Source organism: Hippichthys cyanospilos, chromosome 1 (genome assembly GCF_059441005.1).
Source record: "Hippichthys cyanospilos isolate Australia breed blue-spotted pipefish chromosome 1, RoL_Hcya_1.0, whole genome shotgun sequence".
In the NCBI taxonomy this organism is placed as follows: Eukaryota; Metazoa; Chordata; class Actinopteri; order Syngnathiformes; family Syngnathidae; genus Hippichthys; species Hippichthys cyanospilos.
Window position 1 is genome coordinate 31105290 of NC_142369.1, and position 27973 is coordinate 31133262.

General features: G+C 40.0%; 1 protein-coding gene across 6 annotated transcripts in view; it reads left to right on the forward strand.

Annotated features, from left to right (window-relative positions):
• Positions 1-996: 996 nt before the first annotated feature.
• The window catches only part of gnb1l (guanine nucleotide binding protein (G protein), beta polypeptide 1-like), a 44374-nt gene continuing 17397 nt past the window's right edge, over positions 997-27973 (forward strand). For 5 of the 6 annotated variants that reach the window (XR_015866568.1, XR_015866569.1, XR_015866565.1 and 2 more), the window contains exons 1-7: positions 1009-1052; positions 7704-7786; positions 8527-8686; positions 10562-10687; positions 10791-10953; positions 16838-16930; positions 21884-22099. Coding sequence is in view for 3 of the 6 variants with exons in the window: in XM_088422922.1 (XP_088279048.1) it covers position 7786; positions 8527-8686; positions 10562-10687; positions 10791-10953; positions 16838-16930; positions 21884-22099 (759 nt within the window). In the remaining 3 variants the exon portion in view is untranslated. Of the gene's footprint in view, positions 1053-7703; positions 7787-8526; positions 8687-10561; positions 10688-10790; positions 10954-16837; positions 16931-21883; positions 22100-27973 lie in introns of all 6 variants that reach the window. The other variant, XM_088422942.1, reaches the window with a different exon arrangement.

Below are 27973 nucleotides of genomic sequence, written 5' to 3' on the forward strand. Positions count from 1 at the left end.
GACATTCAATGTAATGTCTATCCCGATGATTACAACGACATATGAGAATTGCAATTCCGACCTTTTTAATTTGCCATTTTTTCAAGCATGCCTGTCATTTGTCAGTCTGTCGGCAAAACGGGTGTCTGTCTGTGACAGGTGGTCCCTCAGTGCTGAAGAAGAGCTCGCCTTGGCTGATTTGTGAAGTTAGAATGTACTTTACCAAATTATGCCAATTTTAATTTGTCCTTACCTTCAGGTTTCACGTTCTACATGCCTTGCACCATCTCCCACTGATCCACCCATACTCTTTATTGTTTCATTTTGGAATACAGGGCTCTGGCTCACTCTAATCCATAGCCACAGAAGAGGTTTAAAACACTCTGGTTTCATCTAATCTTCTAGCTCAGACCAATCCAAGCTGAAACCCTCCTTTCTCTGTGATTGGAATGGACAAATAAGGGTCTCTCCCAGAACTTTTGTGAAAGGAGTCTGTGTGCTCTGTGGATTAGGGCTGCGCATGTTTTCTCTGTCTCTCTTTCTCAATTAGACCAAAAAGAATGGAACATTGCTCTCCTGTTCAGTGTGGCTGAATGTAAAAGAATGACACGATGCAGCATCATGAACCGTGGTCACTAAATAAAGCAGCTGAAAAAAATGCAATAAACAGAAAACGCAAACATGATACGTTTTCATGGTTATATTTTGATCTATCTTCTACTGGGCTGGTAGGTCAGTTGGACCCTATCTGACTTCCATCTGGATTTAATATACAGTATTTAATATGAAGTGATCAATCACACGTAATTTATGCAACGTTTCAATGCATGACAAAGTCCTTCATGTAATTAAAATAATGAATTTACACTTGTAGTTCTCCCGCCCACGCAGGCAAAGGCACGGGAGCGAAAGAAGACTCCGGTAAGGACGAATAACGCGAGAGAGAGATTTTTGTGCAGGCGCAGGGAGGACAGCTCACATGATGTAAACAAGGGTCCTTTGAAAACCGGCGCATGTTTTGTATCTGAGTTTAGCTGCACAACATGGATCCTGACAACTGTCGTCCAAACATGGTATTGTGTTAAACCTTATTTTGCAATCGTCATACATTTCTTTATTCTAAAGGTTGTGTCTTGCCCTCCGTGGGCATTTGTTGCTTGCTTTTTCAGCTAGTTCTCATGTAAGGTAATTCGGTTTTGATGACACAATAATCACGTGGGGTTTCTCTTTACATGTCACTTTTAGTTGACATGAGTCTTAGGGTAAATTGACATGAATCTCTCACAAATAAAATTGTAATCGTTTGCTATGAAGTCCTATCATGCCGCACTCTTGAAACCTGTCCGTGTTTGCTTTTCGTAATCGCTAGTCATAGGGATGATACCTGGAGTGACTGCTTGATATTATTAACCACATTTGTGGGTGTTATATTTACACTTCAATTAAGCCTTACACGTTAAGAAATACAGCCTACTATCAGTTTGAAATCGTTGTAGAAATATTTAGTTGAAAACACAACTACACAATTATATGTGCTATATGTTTAATTTCTTATGAGGTCCATATGTGCTGTGGGTTAAATATCAATGAGGGTTTTGAAAGCGACTCTGTTGCTAGTTTTAGACCACACAGGTTGCTCTATCACTGGGAAAAACAAAACAAACAAAAAAACAACAACAACAACCCTAACGCTAATGGTTGAATGAACTTTTCACTGCAATACAAGGATCCTGCCAGATGCCAGAAATATGGGATAATGCATTTATTGAGTTGAATGAATTCAAAAACAAAAGAGGGCCATTGGAATGTTATATACTTGATGTGGCCAAATGCAGTTCACATGTCAACAGATGAAACTTTAGAAGCAGGTGTTTTCTTCCACATAGTAAATGTGTGCCCACAGTGCATTTTAGCAAAAGAGATGCAGCCATTCAACATTTTGAGAAATGCTCCATTTAATGCAAAACATGTTGCATTGAGCTGCTGCTTGTGTTGCGTGTTGTCTTTATTCATTCTTTCGTTATACGTATTGTTAGCTTATCAATGTTATTACGTAGCACTTCTTCTTAATCAACTGGAAACTTGATGTACATTGTACTACAGGTTAAGGTATTTGTGACTCTCTACTACCTACTGTATATTAAGCTTGATATTTGCTTAAAGGGGAAGTCAAGTCCACAAATGTCTTTACATTAATGTTCTAGGCAACCTCTCCAGTCTGAACATGGCATTCTGAACAATGCATTTGTGGAATATGAGTTATGGAGCAAAAACAGGTCACTGTTTTCATCCATCCCTGGGATGGCCCTTTTAGTGCTTGCTTTCTACTGAAAATGGCATCACAGTTACTCATGTCCCATCTATGTTTGGTCATGTGATATTCCCAAACTGAGCGGTGAAAAATCGCAATCCAATGCTTTTCTAAAATCTTGTGGCCCTACTGTACATAACGACCTAAAAGAACCACCGGTATTCTTGAGAGACTGATTTAGCAACCACAACCTCTTTCGATGAAGTGCGCACATGTAAGCAATCATGCAGAATAATGAATTATAATAGGTGCAAATGTACCAATTGCCTCCAAAAAATTGAAAAAAGTCAAACAGTCAACTATTTGGTTCAACCCGTATAGCACAATAGATGTTTTTTACACACACATGCTTGCTGATTCTCAGGGCACCACACTAAAATTAGTGTTGACGTATGACACTCAAGCTATTGACCCTCTTGTGTTCCTCAATCCCGTAGTGTCCAGGTAAATGACTTTATGGAGGAAATTGGTGATAGTGCAAACAGATAAGCACTCTGGTACCTGTTGACCATAGACAGGATCTGCTAAATCAGGACCCTATGACACGGTGCTCCATCAATGCTTGCCTCAATGACACCCACAAGGCATTGAGGTCTTATCTGGTATGGCCCCTGCTTAGCATTCACGCTATTCACGCAAACAATGCCACCTCTTCCCGTTCAGTGGATCTGTGACTGACAGTGGGTGTTGGTGCACTTGTGTCTGACTTCAGCATCTATCTGACGCGGGGCTGTTTATCCAGTCCAGATCTCCCCACCAAGACACAATAATGGGTGTGTGGCTTCCTAAACACTTCCCATGTTGTTTGTCTAACTGGACTTTAATAATGAACCTGCCTCTCCTTCGGCGAGTTGGTTTCCTTCTTCGAACTATCTATGGCGGGAGGTCAGGGTAAAAAAGCTGTCCAACAATAGAATAACTCTGCTGAAGTTCTCCCTATTCAAACAGTTTGAATATTTACATAGATTCAAGAAAAAAAGATTTCATTCATGTGAAACCAGGCTTTCAACATGCATGTAAACTCTGTAATCTAAGCATGTTCAACATTTCAATAGTTACTCTAACAACACACATTGACTTGGATTTATCACCACTCTGCTCTTACTGGTATACACGGGATTCAAGAAAACAAAATGTTGACTGCCAAAACTGATAAACAGTAGACATTCATTATCATGTGGAAATGGTGTGGTTTGGTCAAAAAAAAAAATAAAACAATCTTTAATATTGATCTCAGTACCAAACATACATATTTTGGTTTTGCAGTTGAAGAAAAGTATAGCTGGTCTCCTGTTATGTTTACTTTTGCATGCAAGATTGTTAATTTTCTAACAGTGTACTCAAAAAAAAGAAAAAAATTTGAAAATGCAACATTTAATGCTAGGCAGGAAAATATCAGACACACAACCACGTAACTGCTGATTAGTGGTGGTTAATATTATGGTTAATATTTGGTCATGGTAAGAAACTGAAATGTCAGTTGCTCCTGCGTTGGGATCAGCTTGTGTGCTTTGCTTCCCTTTCAAGTGCTAAACCTTTTATATTCCTAATGCATTTTATGATATGAGGGGATTTTTTTTTTCCTTTGGGTGACTATTACGAGCGTTGGGTGAGTTGAGTTTTTTTCTATTAATGTACATTTCACTTTGATTTATTCATCCTGTAGCTCCGATCTGTTTGGTTGAACTGATATCAGAGCAGAGGATCTGGAAATCCAATGCCTTCATGCCTTCAAGTTTTTGAAGCCACCGGTGATAACCATAACCTCCTGCCCACAGTTATTTATGAATGGCAGAATTTGACAAGGGCGCAACTCAGGTGGGGAGTCACTGATTACGGTGATACCGGCACTAGGGTCAAAAGAGGAATGTGGACAAGACTCATCATTACTTCTACCTCCCAAAACAAAAACCCGGAGTGCCCGGCATCATAACGGTACCTCCTTATGTGGTGAGGAAAAGAAAGGGTGGGGCTGGCGCACAGATAGCGGTGATGTTTGATCTGAAGGTCGCCAGCCCTTTGCTGGCGTTGAGAGATTCTTGGCAGATGAGGCAGGCTCTTATTTAATAACATGAAGGGGAAGCGGACCTTTTTCTCATAATTAGACCTAATTACGCAGTAGGTGTGGACAGATAGTCCAAGAAGAGACAAACTGCCTTTATCCACAGACTTAGACTCAGATTACGTAGAGCTGTCTTATCAGTTATAGGCAGCAGAAGCTTCAACCCTCCTCTACTGCCTTCTGCCCCTTCCTGACATATTATTATGTGGCCATCTTGAATGAGATAAGCAGACAGACCATATGACTTGCATATTCATTATATTAGTGAATTACTATTGTGCTGCAAAATGCAGAAAAGTGTTTTGCCGGATTAACTAGTGCTTATTGCAGCTGTTACATGCTGAGCCATGTCTATCATGGATGTCGGGGAATATGGTTAATTTGACTCCGTAATTGCATGCTAAGACAGAAACATCTCCTAAGCTTTATATGTTTTAGAGAACATGTGAGAGATGGGAAATTTTGTTAGGATCATGTTATCCACAAGGTGAAATTATTCATTAAAAATTCAAATGACTCAAATATGCACCAATCTAACAATTGCAGATTTGGAATTTTTGTTGAATCCCCTCTCTGACAATACCTACTTTTGGAAGACTGACCCAGTAGTTTCTGACATATAATGGTTCAAGAGAAGACTTCCTTCCACAGCTTTTTTGTTGTTGTTTTTTTTAACTCCCAAACCCCTTCCCTAAAAACGTTACACCATCACTATTTAGATTTTTCTTGGCGTTATTTGGCATGGAATCCCCTTGACGTTCCTTTGTTTAAAAACAAAACAACCAAAAAAAAAAAAAAACAAGCATTATTTGTTTGGGTCCTTGCAAAGACATCTGAGTGACATCCCGTTGCCTTTTTGTTTACCTACAGTATGTATAGCTCCATGCCAGAGCTGTTTGTATTTGGGTTTGTGGGTGACTGGATCTGGCACCACAACAGAGTCATTGTTCAGCGATGCTCAGCAAATGGAAATGCTGACGCCTGGTTAAACAGAAGAAGCAGTCCACCGGGAAGTCATGGCAGGGGAAAGTGGCCATTGTACTCATCTTATAAACATACTTTGGTTTGGCAGCCCACGGCCCCTGAACAGCGACACCTTCGTGGTTCCCCGCTTTTGTGTTTCTGTGAAAGGGAGCAGGAGTTGCTAGTGGAAAGTCACCCTCACCCCAGTGTCTTCGGACAGTGAAAACAAGACACTCTGTCCATGAGTCATAGCTATACACAGCCCTTTTGCAAAAGGAGGACAACGAGTAAAGCCTAATCCACCTGTTATGAGAGTGAGGCTCCCCCTGTCACACACTTACAAGACTGGCCTGGAATGCAGATTTAACCACCCATTAGCTTAAGCGATAGACCCTCACAAAACACTGTTGTTGGGTTTTGCCATTTTCTTCATACCGCACTAAAACACGTTTTACAGTTGTTGGTCAGAACATCGCTTGTTGATTTTGCTCAAAAGATGCCATTTGCATGGTCGTCACCTTTTGGAAAGGGTAATTAATGTACAATTTATAATAGTGATTACAATTGACTTTTGAGGGTGGTACTGTATATCTCAGAGTACAAGTAGAGATTTTTTTCCTCATTTTCAACCAACGTATTAGGGGGCTCGATTTATAGTTGCAAAACTGAAAACAGACCGAATTCTTCCACATATCTGTGTTTGAATAACATTAATTTGAATTGGAAAAAGGTAACATGTTTATATATACCTCTAATTGGATATAGGATGCATCTATTTCAGAGTGTTTGCACAGAACATCGCAAAAAGGCACTTTGGTCAAGAGCCAGCTAATTGACTCTTTGTTGCCGACGGTGAGGCTGCGTGGCTCATTTTTTCCGTTGGAATCTGACGCATTATGAAAAGGAAAAGAGGGCTTGACTTGTCTCCTTCAGCCCGTGGATGTGCGCTTGAAGCCGACATCAGCAGGCGGGGTCGGAGGGGAGAGAAACAGCAAAGGGCAACCTTCCATGTTCTGATCTCACAATAGTCATCTCTTGGGTAAAGAACATTCCAAGTAAGATGATCAGCAAATAATTTCCGAAGACCTCCATTTCAAACAAATCGGACGAGTCTGAAGATGAATAACTGTAGAAGAGTAACAATGAGCTGTTTGTTTGGCGTGTCAGATAGTGATCATGACTTTTAGGGATTTTCGACAAATATTCAGCTGTCAAATAAATTAAATAAGTTAAATAAAGCATTCTAACTTCAAATCATTTTTTTGTTGCAATAATAGTTTTAGCATTTGCATCTACAGTACATGCATGCGTACATTGCCTTGCAGTTTTGTCTCGCTCTCCCTGTCATTTTCAGTTGACAGCAAGCGGAAACATTAAAAATGTAGTTATCAAATTAATTACAGACTGTATTTTAATTTTTTTTATTGCTGTACAAGTTTTAAGTAGTACTTTAAGTAGTTTGGGACTATTGCAAACACATCTGCTAAACCACCGGTCCAGCATTATGCCTTATGTCAATGTCATTTTATTTGTATACCACATTTCATGTGGTAAGCATAAATTCAATGTGATTCAACTTAAACTCAAGATAAAATACCGGTACATTGCAATTCATATTAAAGCAAACAAATCATACAATAAAGAAACTAACTAACTAACAAAAACTCTGATTATGGGGCATGCTTTATTTTAGTAATAACATGAATATTCTTGATTTTCACTTTCTGCCACAAGTTAATAATAATTTATAATAATAATAATAATAATATTTTATCAGCTTTTCAGACTCACATGGGCAACTTTAACCTTACCCCCCCACTCACATACACACACACGCGCACACGCATGCACACGCGCACACACACACACACACACACACACACACACACACACACACACACTTTGTATTCCCACTGCTGCTCATCTCTTTCTATTATAACAGTAACACATTTAACAAATTTAGATACTTTTTGTCAAAAACCAGTGAAAAGGGCCGTAGCATACCTTCTTTGCTTGGCTTCACAACGTGCTCCAAATAGGGGCAAGCTTGCACCTGGCCGTCTCATGGTGGGGCAGCAGAAACCAAGTGCATTGTGTAAGCGCTTTCAGTCTTTAAAGCCCAATTCAAATAAGATTTAAATGTAAACAGAGCATTGTTATTCACTTCTCACATGACAGGGTCGTACGACGACGCATACCTGTACGTACGCTAGCAAAGGTATCCATAGCTGTTGTTTGAGTGTTGAGACTGTACCATTAGAGAATTATACAGTGTATTGCATTTTACAATGATAATGGGATTTCGATTCACATGCAGTCACAGTGATTATTAACACACTCATCTAATTATTGAAGGTGCCTGATCCCTCGTCAATGTATATTTGACAGATTACCTGTGGTCGAATGGCTTTCCTCCGCTGCCCAGCTGACAGATGACATAAAAGCCTCAACTCTTACAAGTGCCTCTAGGAGTGAGAAGCCAGAATCTGTTTACTATAATTAAGCTGTCAAAAGTTGTGATTTATGACGTATTGAGTAAAAGAGGTGTTATCCTGGAGGCTGGAAGGAGGAAGTCTACAAGAACGAGAGCCTCTGCAGCAAATAGCTGCAGGCTTTGTAGCCGCTAAAAGTAGGGAAAATGCATACAGTACATAAAACTCTAGTGCGACACAATGTTTTGTTGTTGTAGCAGTCGCTTCTTAAAGTGTTAGTGAGCTCTTTTCATCAAGTTGCACAGGGTGCTTTGGTTTGTTTTTTTATGCTATTTTTTCAACTGTTATAAAGAGTACTGTTACTACCATAACTGATCCATTCTTTACGCATATTTGGCACACTTTATTTGGATTCTCTGGTACTCTGATAGTATCTTGTGTTTGGAGCTTGATAAATTACAGCCAGCAAATTTAGTAAAGTTGTGACTTGAGAAATGAGTATGAGATAGAAAGGGAATCATTATGTATTATGTTTCTTTGAGTGTAGAACATGCTTGCTATTCAACACTTTGAGCCTAATATACTAAAATCTCGGATAGCGAAATCACACTGCCACACATTTGAAAAAAATACACACACTGTTGGAAAAAAGGTATAAACAAAACTATGATCTGGCATGACTATTTATGATTACATGATTTTTAGGCCGTATTGCTGTTTGAACAGCTTCTCAATAATAAGATGACTTGAAATGTTGTTTTGGGACTTTTCTGTTTCAGTGAGTATCAGGCCATCGCTTTGTTGTTTCTTCACGCGCTCGCTGTGGACGATGTCTCGGCCAGCACCATCCCCAATCTACACCCTGCGGGGTGCCAGTGGAGCTTTCAACACCCTCCACTTCAGTTGCCATGGAGGGGACACTCCACTCCTCTTCTCTGGGTACCACATTCAACTCACTCATATACCGTATTTTCCGCACTATAAGGCACACCTAAAAGCCTTAATTTTTTAAAAAAGCTGATGGTGCGCCTTATAATCAGGTGCCCCTTATCAATATTGAGATTGGGATTGGTAGATGGGGAATGAGCTGATAAAGTAAGGTTTACCTGTTTTCTTTTGTGTGTTTACAGTTGAACAAGGTTGGTCATATTGACATTGAGTTATAATCCTACTGAGACTTTAGAGTTATTATTTGAGTTATTTTTTTTATTACTTTGAGTATTACTATATTATGATTGAAAAAGTTTAAAAATGTGTCATTAATTGAGGGTACGCTTTATAATCCGGTGCGCCTCATATATGGAATTTTTTAAAAATATGTCATTAATTGAGGGTGCGCCTTATAGTGCGGAAAATACGGTATTACAAATATACAGTGTTCCCTCGTTTTTCACCATCAATAGTGACCGAAAACCCCCCTCGACCCTGCGATAAGTGAAATCTGCAAAGTAGGAACACAGAGTTTTTGTGCATGTGTGATTACCAGAATTTTTGAAATGTGAAAAGTATTTATACTTTACAGATTTGAGACAAAGATTACTAATGTACACATATTTAACAGCTTGGACAAGACTGGCGAGACAACCAGTCAATCAGCTCATGCGCTCCCCTACAAGACATGTGATTGGCTACTGGTGCAAGATCAACCAATGAAAGCAGGAGTTGTAAATGTATTTGTTATTAAATAAATAAAAACAACACGAAGCACTGAGGGTGCAAATTTTGAAGCGCAAAGTGGCGAAGAAAAATATATACTGTATATATTTTTGCAGTATTAGTTGACTTAGGCCTTGTCTATACGTAGCTGGGGTTCTTGCAAACTGGCATTAAACGTCTCCATTTTGCCCTAATTGCTATACGTGACCAGGCTTTTTTTTTTTTTTTCTTTTCATCTAAACCGAATCTTTCAAAACCTCCGGCCAAAGTGGAGATTTGGCCAAGCCTCTGTTTCATGGTTGCATGTAACCATCTTAAACTTCGCGTTACTCGTTTTCCCCCCAAAGACGCAGATACTGGTGACGTCAGTGGCGGAAGTTCTTTCTAATTGGACAGAATTTGGCGACACTACTGCCGCCTAGCTACTTGGCATACCTGTAAGTGAATGAAACCGCACTGTGCTGGATTTGTTGAGACGTGATTTCTTTAAACAAACAACAACGACGAGGCAAGACTGTGGGTTTAAAAAAGCCGTTAACATTTCGACAAGGCCTTAGCCTCAGTGATCAGCTATCGTGGGATCTGCAGTACCTTACTGTTTTTTGAAGTTAAAAACACCAGGAGCATACTATGACATTTAACAATGAAACTAACTTTTTACATCCCGCTGTGGTGAAAACTATTTTGCAGTCTATTGCTAATCGCAGTACTCTATTTGTATACAGCCCTGCTAAAAATTGTAATATTTTTTAAATTGATCTTTTTTTTTTCGTTTTTCCGGGATTTTATTACTTTTCTGTGAAAACCAAAATGTATCCATCTTTTTGTTTTACTTTAGGTTTTAGTTTTATTTTAGTTTTGCAATTTGATCAAATAAAAGATACCCTACCTCATTCGGTACTACAGAGGTATTACATTCTGACCTTTTGTTTTTCTTCCTTTTATATTGTCTTGTGAAAACATTTTTGGTTTTCGTTCTTGAACATAATCACAAATCTTGACCTTTCCTGGTTTTATTTGCATGTGGTACTGTACAGTGTTGCTTAATTAGGCCGTGTGAAAACACAAATGAAACCATAAATATGTGGAAAATAATTGAAAACTGATCATTTGTGAGGCAGTTGCATATATGTTTACTCAGGTTTTTTGGGGTGGCAGGTCAGGGAAAGGTGCCATCCATATGTGGAATTTGAACAGCAGGAGGGCGCAGACAATCATTGAAGGTCATTCTGAGAGTTCAGTCATCTGGGTCAGTACACTTTCTTCGGAGGATACACTCATTAGGTAAGTACGTCAGTATGCTGTATTTGGCTATATGTTTTTTTTTCTCTCCTCTAAATTAACTTATGAAACATTTGCCTGTCTTACTTTTCTTCTGATGGCTAAGTCAGGGACGTGACATGAGGGTCTGTCTTTGGAATCTGAGTCAAGGTCGCAGTAAGCTGGTGGACTCTCTGAGTACAGGATTTGTTGGATTCTGTCAGTGTTCCTTGTTGGAGGTGGGACAGAGGATGTGTCTGCTCGCCTTTGGAGGAGAACAAACTCAGGAGGTGAGCCCTGATAATATTAAACGTTGTGATCACCACTTTAGCTATATTGGTTGATCCATTCCTCCCAGCCAGTGAAGTGGGACAGCACTACCCTCATCAGGAATCAAAACAATATCATATGCCTTAATGCATTTATGCATTTATTTTGGTGGAGGTTATATTAAACATTTTTTTGCTGTAAAATACATCTAAAAAAAGTATCAAATTCAGTCGTGTCATTGTCTGATTGGCTATTACAATGCTACCGTGTTTAATGAATTTGTCTGGATCCCTAAATGCTGACCATTCAAATTTGATCATGAGCTCAAGCATTTCTGGACCATTGGTAGAAGTTTCAGTGGCGTTTCAGTGGCACGTGTTTAAGTCACATGACAATGCAATGCACATACAGTCATCAGCAAAACAGAACACTTTGGACAACAATAGCAAAACAGCAAAACAGAACACTTTGGACAACAATAGCTGACAGCCACTAACTTTTGGCCGTGGCTTCCAACACCCAGTTCGGTGAATAGATTCAATGCATTCATTCTTCTTTTCCAAGATATTGGAACAGTGAAACTGATTCCTGCATTTTTGCTATAAACACCACAAAATGAAATTCAAAAGAGCAAGCAACATTTCAGTTTTTATTTACAGGTACATTGGGGTGCATCACAAACACAAGCACATTGCATTATTTGTTGGTATATTTTATGCCTTTGTTAAAAAAAAAAGAAGAAGAAAGAAGATTTGTGCAAACATACTGGAACAGATGCTTAAAATAGATTAAAACGAGTGCCCATTAAGTAGATTGTGAGCTAATAATAGCTTGTGAAGGGAGTGTCTTGGACAATTTAGGCCTTAACGCAGTCACTACTCGCCTTCCTAGTTATATGCTATTTATACCGTTGCCTGTCAGTGACAGTGAATGAGTTAAAAACAAAAAATGACTCCTGCCTATCATTTAGCCTGCGGTTTGTTAGCATAGCATTATTGTTTGAAATTTGATCCTGTGTCGCGCTGTAAGGTATGCATGATGAGGTGACCTAGTCGCCCATTTATTCTGCTAACACTGCTAGCACCAGGTGAATAAAGACTTCATAGTGCCGTAAAACTCATTTTGTGCATGCGGCTCATCTAAGCTTTAATGGCGGCTTGAGTGCCACCTTAGAACCATATGAAAACACAGTCGATACAAGAGCTGGGCTAAACCTACGTTACATTAGCCTGTCGTTTTTGGTGAGCATTTAGGCATTTTCAGTGTGTGCTTCATGAAGTGAAGCCTCCCAAAAAAATACAGACTCAGCACCGACCGAAGTGGGTTTACGGCTGTCGATCCGTGCCATTGTCACCCAGTCCTTCTCAGTCCAGTGAGTGTTTTTACGAGGGTTTACATCATATGGCAATCTGCGAAAGTGCTGAAGAGCTCGTTGAAACGTGGGTATCAGTCAAGAACGAGCTGATACACCATGCTTAGGTCAACAATTTTTACAAACATGCAAATACTCACATTAAAAGTCTCCTTGTAAAGCAGTTCTAACAAAAAAAGATTGGTAGACACCGCCGTGAAATTGATACGGTTTGCTTAACTGAAACAGGTCCATTTATGTGTTGTATTCTTTTGGCCAGTCAAACATCTGTTGGCTCGAATGTAAACGATGCATCGCTACACAGTGCCAAGTCATCTTTAAAATCCCGTTGAATAACTGGCAAAGTGCAGTATATGGATGACAAGGCCACCCTGGAAATGACACCATCCCTGAAGATTACCAGAGATTGCCGGAGCAATGCATTTCTGTTTTTAGGTGTGTTGCTATGGGAATAATTAAGAACCTGTGTGGATTGAGATAATTAAAAAAAACAAAAAGAAAAAAACTAACAAGTATGCTTACAATTTTAGCTGTGACTATTACTCCAAATATTGTTGAGCTCTTTAATACATCCTTTAACCTTTAAGGCTTTCCTCACTCTCCCAGATGGCAGCACCATCTTCATCATTCTTCTCCCAATACAGCATCTTCTCTATCTGTCCTCTGGACATGTCCAAACCATCTGAGTCGTCCCTCTCTCACCTCTCTTTTCCAGTGTATGCCTCCAGCTTTCTAAATGCTCCTCCACCTGCTCACTGCTTTCACTGCAGCTCATAATGTCACCTGCAAACATCATGGTCCACGGGGATTCTAGTCTAAGCTCCTCTGTCAGCCTATCCATCACTATAGCAAAGAGGAAGAGGCTTAGAGCTGATCCCTGATGCAGTGCCCCCTCCACCTTAAACTCCTCTGTCACAGCAACAGTGCATTTCGACACTGTTCTGCTTTTCTGATACATACATGTCCTGTACTAGTCTACCATACCTCCCAGTCACCCCAGACTTTCTAATGCAGTTCCAAATTTTCTCTCTGGGCAACCTGTCGTACTAATGGTTGTATAGCTCTAACCTTCCCACCCGATAAATTTCGACCCATACGTAGGTTTATATTTTTTTTGATGGTTACACTTCCTTTATAAACTACTGGCTTATAAATGCAGTCTTCAACAGGAACCCAAATTTGTAGACATTTAACTCCGTTAATGTCAATGTCAATGTAGTAGGGAACAAAAACACACGTCAATTGCGTGTTCCAATACTTTTGCTGACATGACAATGGGTGGGTTCAAACAAAAGTCTTATGTACTGTATAGACCTGGAAAAAAGCTAGATTTCTTGTATAATCTTCCTTTTTTGATCAATCAATGACAATTCGAATGAAAGGAATTCCCCTCTTTCAACACTTTCGGAGCGGAGTTTCTGTGCGCTATGAGGATGTCTTGTTAACTGGCTTGTGAGAAATGGCATTTGCCGGCCCAATGAGATTGGGTACCTGATAAAAATCATTGTGTCTAATCATTTGTTTGGTCATGTGTCATGCTCAACACCCACTGGCCTGTAATGTCTAGTGCTGGGCCAGTGTCAAAGTGAGTAAAGGGCAGCCTGCTATTCAAGCATCTTTATTGCCTTCAGATTCGTGTTACTTGCCCCGCTGTGGAGGAGCCACACTTGAAAGGGACAGAATAGTCACCTGATCCAAGCAAATGTGCCTCGGCTAACCCCCATCTAGTGGACCAGGCACCAGGGCGCCTTTGACTCCCCAGTACCTCAATAATACCATTGTCCCAACAGACAAGGACAGAAACACACACACACACACGGCCACATCCCAGACCAAAAAGGAGGCCACTGTTGATTTTGCCATTTTGTCTCTCCACTCAATTACACAGGCATAACTGGTGCAGACAGATGCTTATCGTGCTCAAATATGACACCCATGATTAAAAGCAATGATACAGACACACTAGCCAGTATGCGACATCATTTTTGTCACAGCCATGGAGAAAATGTAGTTTAGTTGTCTAAATGACTGGTTTCTTTCCAGCTTATTGCGGCAGAAAGAAATTCGTTAGTAGCACGGTTCTTTTATTTACGATATGTTCCAGGTGATGAAGCGCATGATCAGCAGATATCCTGAGGCAATGACATGGCTTTTAGGCTCAGTTTATTAGTTCTGCATGTAAACATGCTAGACAGAAAAATGGATGAATTGCCTAAAGGGCTATTAAATGCGAGTCCTGATGAGAATGAATACGCAAATCATCAACAGGGATAAAGCTGGAAGGAAAGTTTTTTTGCGATCTGAGTGCGCCTGCATTGGCGCAAGCTCCACTTGAGCTATTTAGAATCAGCAGTGCTCATTTTATCACAGGAACGTTTTGGGTACCTGGGACTCGCAATACTAAAAAACTAAGGGTCCGGACAGAAATGTGTGGAGTCCCAAAATTTATGGAATAAAAAGGACAAAATTGGGAGCGTGAATCTTTGTCTCACGATTTCAATTTTGAGGTCTCTAATTCAAACCAGAGCCAATTTTTGATTCAAAATGATTCAATTCAAGGAAAAATGATTTCTGCTTCAATCTGTTGATGTGCCAAGAATCATCACACAACTTCAATTTGCTTTGCTGGACAGAATAAAAAGGGGAAAGTGTCTTTTTTTTAATTTTTTTTATTCGTAAGAAACACTTCTTTTTCCCTAATAATAACATGTGCATAACCCAGGGGTGGGCAACTCCGGCTCTCGAAGGCCAGTGTCCTGCATGTTTTCCAGTTTTCTCTCCCTAACACACCTGATTTAAACAATTAGGTCATCAACAAGATCGAAAATAATCCTAATCCTAACCGAAAATAATCCTAATCACTTGACTCAGAGTGTTTGAGAGAGAAAACGGGAAAACATGCAGGACACCAACCCCTGAGGCCTGGAATTGCCCACCCCTGGCATAACCGCTACTCTTTGACGTTAGCTATAAATTTGATAACTTTTACATTATGATGTAAGATTAAACAAACAAAAAAAAAACCCAAATGAGATTATTGATATTTCCCAGTGAAACACGAGATGAAAATAAACCTTTTCAAGAGAGCTTCAAAATTGTATGTGCAAAGCATTAAACGTGTTCTGATTATCATTCACAATTGTAACATATTATTATTTTAAATCTTTGCTAGTAGGCATCGGACGACATCAGAATCTGACGTTATGATAACCTTGAACAAAAACATCACGGAATTGAAATGACTGCTCTAAAATGTATAAATTCTTTTGGTAAACACCAATTTTTGTAGACTACATAAACAGTTTTGTTTATAATATAAATGCAAAGAATATTTTGAAAGCTGACTGATTTGAAATTAACTGTCAAGTGATAGTAGTTTATTTCAAATCAATGACTCAACTATTATGTGTATTAATAAATAGCACAATGTGGATTCTGTAATTTCATGTCAATGAATCTCTTTTTCGAAAGCCGCAAAGCTCCCAGACAGACAAATTTGTATGGTTGGACGGGGGAGAAGTTCGATTGGTTTGCCTTCTTTACCCACACTTTAGCTCGATATACTGGTAGCGCCCTACCTCGAACGATATAAAAAACGTTGCGTGAAAGTAGCATAAGCATAGCTGCGCTAATTTACCGCAGTAACTCAAGCGGACAAACCAGGACGTGAAGGTGAGAACGTGATTGGCTAAGGCAGCCAAAGATCAAAGAGTACATATAAGTCACATGAAGAGCAGGGTGAACCAAGTGTTTCACAACTTCTCTATAAAAAACGTTGCACATTGACGCACATTGATTTGAAAGTATGTGTTCCCATGGGAAAAATTATGTGTCAGGGACGCAGGCAAAATGGAGCACTGAATCAGCATCAGTATGTGCAGGAAAAGACCATTCGTGGCATGTCATATGTCAGCTACAGCTGGATTTATTATGGACAGTGTGGTGGCTGCCCTGTGATGATGGATGGTGGTGCTACACTGCTTTTCGCAGAATCTCCTGATGTGCGCAGGTCCTGAAGCCACAGTGACAGCTTCAGGTTGCAGCCGTGCCTTTTTGTGGGAGCCCAATTCGGTCGGTCAAATTAAGCACTTGACATGATCTTTGATATACACACAGCTGTATAGAAATGAATTGGGATTATGCAAACATACACGCACACTGCAAAGGTATGGTGTTGACTCGTGAGCGGAAAATTGTTAATGTCTCTAAACGTAAAGGAAAAAGCATGTCAGCGTTTTTTCATCCATATCTAAAACGCTGTTCTCACCAGCCATGTTTGCCTAAAGATTGAAAACTGCTAGACTGAAGGGTCACTAATCGATTATTATATAGCATTAGCAAAACCATTCAAAACGTATTTGCACGAGTTCAGAGCAAGTTATTCAATATGCCACTTATGTAACGTTTCACCACAACTCTTAAAGCTTGATGAAGGTAGGGGTTTTTTTTTCTGTCGCATCTTTTTTTTTTTTTTTTTTTTTGATGCATCAGTAATTTCTTGTGATGTTTCAACTTTCTCTCTTTTTTTGCAGATCAAGATTATTGAGCTACCCAGTAAGAATCCGGTGTGCAGCCTGGTTCCAGATTCGAAATTGGGGATGGTCATGTGTGTCAAGCTGTGGCAGGTAAGCACTAAGCTGTCCACGCCATTTGGCATAAATTGTATGTTGATTTCTATGGTAAATGTATTTGTGTTTTTGAAAGAAAATTACTGCTACAAGGGAAAGCTTTTTTCTTCAAATGCCATATAATTCATTTCCGTTTTAACAAGATAACATAACCTTACATAACATTACATGATCATTTGTTGAGCTTCTATACTGAATATGATCAGAACGTTGAAGGTACATATTGAGCCCTATTTTTTTGTCCTGGAAAAAAACAAAAAAAACAAACAAAAAACATTTACCAAGATATTTTTGCTTGTCTTTTTACTGTAAGTGCATATTTGGATCAGGGTGTTTGTTTTCCTTGTCAACCTTTATGAGGTACAGTAGATTCTTCCCGTTTTCTAATTCCTTTACCATACCTTGTTATGCTTACATGCTTCACTGACTAGTTACCCAAAGAATGGGCACTAACTGAAGTGTCAACAAAAATGCACACGCAAGATGTGGCACATAATTTAGAGCCCGACAGCTCATCCTGGCCCCTTTTTCCAAGCGTTTCTTCTCAACTTGCAGGGTCCCAACACTGTAATTAGACTGTTTGGAATGGCCGGGGGTTCTCAGTCATATATCAGCCTGCAGCTGCACATCCAATCTGATCCTAACGCAAGGTTGCTTTCTGTTTTGTAACTTAACGAGTCCCTGTAATTATTGCCGCGCTTAATAATTGATGTGCTTAGTTTTGAATCTTGTTTTGGAATAAACGCAAAACAGACATAAATATTTTTGAACGACATGTTTTTCTCCATTCAGAGCAGGCGTTTGCGTTCATTGGTGTATGATTGATCTAATTCTACCTCCCTTTTTTATGATTTCAGTTTGTTCATCATCTGACTTATGATCACAAACTAGTTGCTTCGATGACAGTGTATTAAGATAAATATTAACATTTTCATCAAGGTCGTGCCACCATCAAAGTAGTAGGGCCCTTGTTTGCCTGCATCATCACATGTATACTTTCAAATCAATGTGCGTCCATCGGACACATTGTTTTTTGACATCAAAAATACGATGGATTTCGAGCATAGAAAAAACATTGAGCGAGCAATGATCGCTTTTGAGTACAGAAAAAAAAATTACTTGCTCAAAATCTGTCATTGCTCACTCAAGATAATAAATGGAATATTTACTTTTTCCTATTTGGAGGTCACAAAATAATGGCACCTTGATCTGAATTGTGTGTGCTTTCAAAACGGATCCTGCCAGCCTCAATTAAAAACTGCCATTCTCGGTTCTTAAGCTGACAGAACGTATTCTTTATCTGTGATTTACTGTGAAAGCGAGAGCTTTGGAAAGTGTGAGAAAAAAAGTTCCTCTTCATGTGGGTTGCACTTGACCTGTGTTGTAGGGCTCGGCCTGGGGAACAGTCGTGATCTATGATCTGCAAGGCTTTTGTTGTGAACAGAGACTTGCGAGGAAAAGGAAATGTTCCTATACAGATATCCATCACTCTCAGCTCATCACCTTGATGCCTCGTAGCCTTGACAACATAGTGGACACAAACCCAAGGAGACAGATTAGTTCCTTATGTTGGAACAGCGCCATGCTGGATCTGTATTGGCTCCAATAGTAAACAGGCTGCTGGTCGTTTAGCTGTTGATGATTCCTGACAGACCCAGCAGCAGGAAGACAAAATAATGTAGGAGCGTTACCAGACTGAAGAGTAAATGTCGTTTGTCAAACGTTCATTTCCATTTTATGGACAATTGAGATCAGGGTGCATTCACTATTTGCAGATATCAAATTTTTTCTTTGGCATTCAACCTCGGCAAATTTTAGACTACAATGACACGGGTCATATTTAAAACCTGGTGGAGGGATTATGCATTATTCTCGTTAAAAGAAAATGACTTGAGCTGCAATGAAAAATGAGTTTATTGTAGACAAGTGAATGTTGACAAAGAGTGTCTCAGCAAACGGATTATAGCCGTTTAACTGTAATCACAGTCCCCTCATTTAGTTTGACCTAGTTTGTACCAAACAATAACATGAGCTCCACGAATGCAGCTCCACAAAGGTGAGCTACAGCTTCTACGACGTTAAAAAGAACTTAACTTTCCTGAGCCGTACAAGCCTCTTCGATGGGCCTTAATATTTGGCTTTTTGAAAGTTGGATTAACATACCATGGTTATTCAACTGGATATCATATTCATCTTGCTTACACTTTAATCAAATATCAGAGCCAACATTCCATCACCTCTGTGATTATGTGTATCCATGTACAAGTGCATATAAACTGCATTTCTCTTGTTACATTTTTACCAGTAAACAATAACCGTCTTCAAATGTGCCTCTCGCCAGCCTAATGGAAGTTGGGAAGGTGATCCCATTCAAGGGTACCCTCAAGAAATGTAGAAAAGAAAAGCTAAAGATGTCCATTGTACAAAAGCTAAATAAATGAAAACAATAATCATAATAATAATACACAATGATAGACAATAACTTAGATCAGTCTTGACTGAATCTGGAAGACTAACTTAAGTGATTTCTATGAATTGATAAGGTACCACATATGCTTTTTATGTTTTTGAGAGAGAACATGTTTATGAGAACATTCATGAAAAAAATATATATATGTATGCCTAGTTCTAGTTCCAGTCTGTATAACGAAGAGTTAAAAAAAAAAAGTTTCAAAGTCTTAAAAGACTTCCTGGAGCAGCGTGTTAAGGGAGTTACATTAATCATATCCCGCTCAGAGGTCACAAATGCATGGAGTAGTTTGTCAGCATGAGCTAGTTGCAAGGATTTACTTTTCACCTCACGCAAATTTATGATAAATGTTTTATTCTTGGCATTGGTTAGCTTTGGGAGCTGAAGGATATATTTGGATCAAATGCAAGGCCAAGACTTTCCTACTGACACCAATGACAACAATAATGTTTAAAACGTAGCAGTAAAAAGTTATCACTTTTTTTTGTATTTCACTGGGGGTTCCACATTGTCATGAATGCTCTGCGACAAAATCATTAAATATTTGAAAATGTAAAATTTACATCTGTCTGTGCTGCTTATGTTCACTCAGGTTTTGCCTGTGCTGTATCCTATTTTGCATTCTGTATTCCTATTCTTTATGGGCAAAAGGTGGGGTTTACCCCGGGACCCATTTCAGCCCGATCACAGTATGCGAAGTACGAGTTTTGGCTCCCTGGACAGATGAGCATGAGGAGATGTGGATAAAAATGAAAGCAGTCTGTTTATTGGCGAATAAATAAAACTTACAGGCATGACGTCAGGCATTCCAAAATGTTTTGCGCGAAATTTACATCAGCGACTATCGCCACCTAGGGCACGGCACGGAGGAGTACTACATCAAACGCATGTGCAGAAGGTACGTAGGAATATGTAGTAATGAAAAACCCAACAATTCCTTCACTTCACGACTTAGACTTGAAAGAGATAGTAAAAGATCTCAAATGTAGGAAACACTTTCTCAGGAAATGACACATTCTGTACATGCAATGTAGTAGAAGTCCAATGTAACTGGGTTTTGCGTCCCTCAGCAGTCACCATCCATCCATCTTTCCAGCTGTTGCGTATTGATGAATCTTCTCCCCACAGCCTCAGACCCATTCCAGCAGAGAGCCCTCGTGTAGAAAAGCCTGTGTAGGATATAATGAATTAGGTGTCTACCCAGGGTTCCCTGACCTCTGACCCATAACATCGTCAATCAAGGAGGTCCTACATTTAAGTGAAATGGTGGGCCCCAAGCCTGGAACGCTTAGCCCAGACCCTGGTGGCAAGCAGGGGCCACTGATTTTCACTTGTTTTTATTTGTTTTCATAATCCCTCCGTGTTCATCCTGGTCGATTTGTTTGGAGGGAACACATGACTGTCTATAATTTGTTTAAAGGTTGAAGAAGAGAAATATATTGTGTTAAGAGAGGAGGACTTGAAGATGGATGAAAACATCTTCCCCTTCTGGCACATATGGAATATATTTGCTTCTCCCCTATATAAAGGCACATGTTTATGCTGTGAAGTAGCCGTATGACTAATATATCGTGATGTAAAATTTTGCGCTCTTTGTTGTATTTCGAGAAAACAGGTTCGTAGCAAAACGTCACAAGTTGTACATACCTTCCTCCTTTATCACCATTAATTCTCCTTTTTCCATTCCCGCATGTCCTCCCCCAAACCTCAGAGGACAGAAATGAAGGCCATTTTTTTTTTTTTTTAAACAGCTCACCAGTTTATTCTCTTTCACTGAAGCAATTTACAAGCATTGGCAACTTTGCACCGGCACTGTGCCTGTCTGATCCGACACACACTATTAACAGAAGGCGGGAGGCGCTGAGAGGTTATCACTGTGCCCACTACGTAGGCGCATCACTTTGTCATCCTTTCAAGCTTTGAACAACATGTGTCTCGTCTATATTTCTGCTCATTCGGTACTATTTTTGCCTTCTAAATGTGGTAGAGAAGACACAATTTGTGAATACTACACATGGGCCATCTGTAGGGAAATATTGAACTAAATAATTGCGACCATTGTTTTAAATTTGGAGTGCTGATTAGTAGACTGCAGAAATATAAATTGAACACAGAAGACACTATCAAATAAAAAATGTAGTGTTCGATGATTACTTATCTGTAATAAAAAATAGCTAGCATAATTTAAAATATTTGATCAATGCACAAAATGCCACAGGGACAAAAACAACAAAAAGTCTCAGCAATACAGACGAGGAGTAAAATGAGTAGCGGTGTAATGGAGTGATGCTAAGAGAGAACAGCAGGTCGATGAATGGAGCCTCCGCGGGAGTCAGCAGAAGCTTCCAGAAAGATAACCTCTGCTCTTCTCTGCTTCCACGATCACACAGCGGTTAAGGCCATTTTGACAATAAGGATCTTTTAAAGCTGAAGCCTTCCTGACTTCCTCATCTTATTTCATTATCATCTCTCACCCTTAGCCACAATCAGGACCTGGTCCCCTGTTGCTGGCCGGGTATGAGGATGGATCACTGCTGTTATGGGACATAACCCAGAGATCCATACTGAGTCAAACCAAAGTCCACCTCGAGCCTGTCATGTGCATGGCCTTTGACCCAGAGGGTCCGAGGGGCATATCGGCTTCTTCGGAGAATAAACTCTGCTCATGGATCCTGGATGGGAAGAACAACCTGCAGGTAAGTGGAAGCCAAGATCATAGTCAGTTTATGGTTGCCTTTGTCGGTAGAAATCTTTGTCTTGTAATTGTTCTCACAACAGAGATTGGTTCTTAAAATGCCCTCATGAGATTGTTCCAATGGACCTTGAACAGCATGTTAGAGACCGATAATTGGTAATTCAGTGATATAAAGAAGGTGAAAGGAAAACAAGTGGAACGCAAAGTGCTAAGGAGGACCAGCTATAAATCAGCCACTGATTATGTAGTTTGTGCGAGGCCAGAGGCCAAGTGCAGGGGAGGCTCTATTGATGTCATTCAGGGCTGCAACCACCCACATAAACTCACATAGTCACTCATTAGGCATGGATAATATTATTGGAGTGCCACTCAATCTAAAAACGCAACAGGAGTTAAAAAAACAACAAAAAAAACAACCTACAATAAGTGCCTTTTTGCCTACAGTATCACATTTAGCTGTTAAGCGATTCTGTACTTTATTTTCCACGGTGATTTTTTTTTTTGCAGCAGCAGCAGCAGCAGTGACAAGTCCGTTATGTTATTGTAATGAATCCGCAAAATAGGGGATTTTTTTTTTTCTTCATGCAAAGTTTAAAATCTGGAGTGGAGCATATAGTGTTTTCAGACACAAAATAAAACCATCATCAGGCCGGTTACCACAACGACTTTTCATACAAGCCATTAACAGCAAAGTGCTGCAAGGGCAATTTTAAATAGGAAGCCAAACAAGTAATACATGGACAAAAATGCTTTATTCTGCGTTTATTTTGAAGTCGGCCCTGACAGCATGACATAATGTTACCATTATGCTTCGTATAAACATTCGTTGTGGCGGCTGGCATTGCTCATCTTGCCGATTACAATTGATAAATTAAATAAATAAATCAATTAGTGCAGTGTAATTGGAAATGTGCAATGTAATTGGCAGTGTGACTCTCCATGGAACTTGCAATTGTAAAGAACGGCCTTGAAAAAGTTGCCCAACACACACTATCTTGCCTAACCTTGCCCTGCGTAAATTCAAGATTCAAGAGTTTAATTGTCATATGCATAGTAACACTACACAATTAAATTCTTAATCTGTTCACTTCCCCTAACAGACATGTATTGCACACAATAGAGCAAATAATAGTGGGCAATTAAAAAAAATACACAGTTATAGGTCGATAAGGGCTTTTCATGGCGAACAATGCTTGTGTACATGTCAAGACTTGTATTTTCCCAACAGTAGTCTTAAATTTGAAGCTTTTAGGATATTTGTGGCCCGCAGCATGATGTTTTACGACCCTGTACTTGACATCAGAGTTTAATCTAAGTGCGTGCTCCACCTTTTGTTGCCAGGCCAATGGTGCGACCATAGCTCAGGATAAGCAGATATCATAGCACATATCACAACTTTTGGTGAAATTTAATTCTGAAGTGACAACAGGTAAAAGGATAACATATCCCCTTGCCTGTCTCAGTCATGTCTTTTTTAAACATGCTGTGCAGCGAAAGGTTGGCCACAACCATGTGTAATTAAAAAAAACAAAACTTCAGATGGAATGGTTTTTTTTGTTGAGCACAGGGGTGCGATTATTGTGCTTACCTATTCTTAATAAATATTGAGATTGGAATACTTGATGTGGCCCATACGCACAGACTACACTACAAAATGATGCAATACAGTGTGGTTTCTTTTTCTCCTTTTTTGCCATTCAAAGGAGTGTTGTTTTAAAGGAAATTGGCAAATTGGGCATCACTTCCGTAAATAACGACCCCCAGGGACATACCAATTTGACTGAAAATGTTGAACATGAATTGTAATAAATTATAGAGGTGTATTTTCAGTTTTCAGGCAAGTTTCCCATCTAAACTAATTAATAACAGTACTACCAATCAAGTCAATAAAATACTATAGAAACATAGACTCTTACACTATATGATACTTTCACACAACAAGTGAACAAGTGGTTAGCACTTCTGCCTCACGATTCAGAGGTCGCGCTTTCAATGGCCCTGGTCTTCTTGTGGGGTGGAGTTTCTTCGATCTCCTCGTGCCCACGTGGGTTTTCTCCTGATACTCACATTCCCCTAAACATGCATGGTAGCTATATTGGACACTCTACAGTAAATTGCTCTTTGGTGTGATTGTGCGTCAGAAAGATCACTGGACCTCATAATTCATTTTACATAACAGTCACGGCCTTAGAGATCTCGGGCCTCCTTAGAAGCCATATATCTTCTCAATTTCCTGAGCAAAAGGGAATGCTCGCATTCTCGAGGCAACCCCATGAATCAGAGCTGGTGAAGAACCTGAAGCTAATCGCATACATCCCGATAGGGTGAAGGGTGTTTTTCCTTTCAGGGCTTTTCGAAAATGAATGCTTGAATTAGAAATATTTGCAAACCCTTGTTTTTTTTTTGGGTTGGTTGTTTTTTTTTTTTTAACCTTAAAATATTTCTGTAAATATTACATCTATTGTAAATGTTATTTCCTATACCAAAGGAGAAAGAATGATCATTTTGTTTATTTTGCTTGAGCAACAAAATATTGATTCAGTGTGTAATCCAGGATGAAGATGACAGGAAAAAAGCACACGGAGAGCAAAAGCATCCACAAGGGACTTTTAAATTACCCCTAAGTGCAGCTCAGTGTGAAGTCCAGACAGCAATGCTCAGTTCCTCCCACAGAAGTATTTTTGTGTGGCAGTCGTTGGAGGCTGGGCAGCTAGGGAACTGCTGGGTGGCGCACCCGGGCCTCATGTCCTGATGGACGACCCCTGAGAGGTAATAAAAATATCAAAACCTTGGAGGCCCCTTAACCAAACAAAAAACACATCTGCAGTAAAGGGAACAGTAGACTCAGTGGGAAGCTGCAATAAAGCTTGACGAGGCTGTAAGTGCCACGGTATCCCACTCGCAGTGAATTACCGCTTCAACGTGGCCTCTATTGTGGAGCTGGCTGCACGGGCAGATAGATGTTCCGAGTTGTGAAATGAAGGGAAAAACTAATGAGACAAAACACAGTGCACTGGTGATTTAGTGAAGCTGAATGTTTTTTTGAAGTAACCTTATCAAGGCCAGATAAAGACAGATAACTTCAGGAACTGAGGTTAATGTGATGCACATGGCTCTCAAATGCCTTTATCTGCTATGTGGCTTGGCCGCTCTACGCTCGTTTTAACGAAGCGTGATCCTCAACTTTTTTCTGTCTCGGGTTTCCCGTGAGCTTACGTTTGTTGGGCTCCGCCATGCAGGTGTGGATGTTAGGATTTACAAGCTGTTAAGTTGGATAGGCATACATTTAGGCGGGCCCTCAAATGCACTGATGGAGTAGTGATAGGCTCCTCCAGAAGGCAGAAAAAGAAAGAGGTTGTCGGCTGGACACACACAACCGGAATCAACAGAGGAAGATTAGCAGTATAAATCAGGCATGACCGACAGTAAGCCTTTTTGACACTTGACACTTCTCTGCAGGTGGAACCCCGCCGCCCTCGTTATTACTTAAGTAAAGATTTAATTCCTCGCACTGTAGTGTTTTCCGACCTTTATTGGCCGATGCGCAAAAAAAAATGCTCGGCACATTACCAAAACGGGTGTCGCAAACCGTATATAAACCGAAATAGATTGTGAATTTCCTCACGAATTTGCTTTCCTTCCTAGGCCTTTTTTATTGATGTACTTGCCGGACTTGAAGAAAGACACACACTGAGATTTTAAACAATAGATAATTTCCCACGACACACCTGTCGCAATGTCTGGTAGCACATTTTTGTTGGTATGGGGATCACGGTCTTTTGTGAAATTGCTGTTCATTTAGCTGACAATGGATCGGGGAAAGACCTGTCATAAAAATTATAGGTCTTCTATTTGAGGAACCCTTGTGTCTTTTTTTGAATGGGACTGTTGACCTTTTTTGACACATGCATTGCTCATCAAGCAGAGCCAAGCTCTGACAGGCAAGGTGACAAAGGGCTGTAATCTCCTCCTTCGTGAGTGTGATTCAGAGTCAGGGTGTGTCAGAAATGCCTGTGAAAAGCCTACCAGTCGATAGGCTCGAGTGAGTGAGCGATGATGGGATGTTTCAGTGGATATGCATGAACGTCGGCGAAGCACAGATGAGGGAGAAAAGTAGAGCAAAGTTCGAGTGATGGTTGCCAAATGGACGCTCCTGAATATTGCTCATGTCCACGAGATGCTACAAAGAGATCACAAAGTGTGAGTTTACGTTGGATGTGTTGGGGCTTAAGGAATGCCTCTGAGCCTGTCCGCTGAGCAGAACTGGAAGGCCCAAGACAAGTGAGGGAGCCAGCAATTCAGCTGCGCATGCAGAAATGCAGTCGGGGAGGGAGTGTTTATAAAAATAATCCACTCCAAATTTCTATAAGCAATGACATTGAAGAATGATAAGAGAATAATGACTTAGAAATTGATTGCAGAAGCACTGCTTTTTTTAGGCAGTAAAATCTTTACATCCCGATATATTCAACGGTCTTGACAATGATCTGCTTATTAAAGAAATTGTAGTTTTCAATGATGATTACACATGATTGTTTGACTGCTCTGTCAGCAAAACTGTAATCGGATGATTTGAAATAATGCTAGTTGCGGCCAAATACACAAGATAGTGTTATTTGTTATGTTGTTAGATTGGGAAAAATACAAAAATAAAAAAATCTCAACATATTTGTAAATGACTTAATCTTTCATTCGCAGCGAAAATGACATTGACCCAATATCCATTACTGCATCATTAGTACTTCCTGCTTACGATTGGCCCTTAAATAAAACAAATGCCCTTTCCTGACGCAGATTTCGGGATGGAAAACAAACACAAACAGACACTTTAACCCATCATTATCAGGCCTCTAATTCAGACCAGATGGAGAGAGGTCGTGGCATACCAACTTCTTGAGGTAATAACAAAGCTCCAAACAATCTGTCACCCCAAAGTTTTCTCTGCACCAGTGTACCCTGGCTTGTTTGGTCTAAGCATCTACACACTGAAACACTTTTGGTACCGGTGATGATGGCTTGATTAATATCACAAAATACAACATAAAAATGGTGAAATCACACTTGTGAACAAGGCTTGTTTTTTTTCTGATCAATGGCATTCCTCTCTGCTCTCTTTCACTTACATTCCTCTTTATCCACTCGGGCAGTGAGTACCTGGCTTCTATCTTCCACATGCGGCATGTATAGTTCCAGCCCGGAACAGGAGCAGATAAATTCGGCAACATATCTTTCTATGCGAGGCCATTAGTCTCCTCAGACATAACCCATGAAGTCAATTTTACGCTGTCCAGTTGGATTTCATCCCCTCAAATCCAGATGTGTGCGCCGCATGCAGTCATTCAGCTGAGATCCCCAGCTCGCAAGAAGAGCACGTTTCTCTTCCGAGGAATGCCCACCTCCAAAAGGTCCTTCAGATTGCGATCATTTATTATAGGATGTCAAAGTGGTGCCCCTTAGCCAGATTTCTCCAAAGACTGTAGCTCATGGAGAAAAAGAGCTGTGGCTAATCTTTAGCAGGCGGACGTTACAAAATGCGTATTAATCAAGTCTCTTCTTTTGCTGACCAGACCTTTCGTCCAAATGTAATTCATCAGAGGCGCTTAAAGCAACAACTTGTCTGCAAACAAGCATTTCACCAAGAAAGCTTCTCCTGCTTTTTAAAGTGTCGCAAGGGTAACTCAAGCCCCGTCATGCTTCCACCGTAGCACCCCCTTAACTCCAAACCAAATAGAGCAACGCAGAGAGATTTGGTCATGGCCCTCATGCCGTAATGTTTTATGCGTGATGATTGAAACTCAGGAGTTTATGGGCCAGGATCAGCAGAAATCTGGACCTCTGTCATCAGAACACCTAACAATCTCACTGTTGTGTCAGT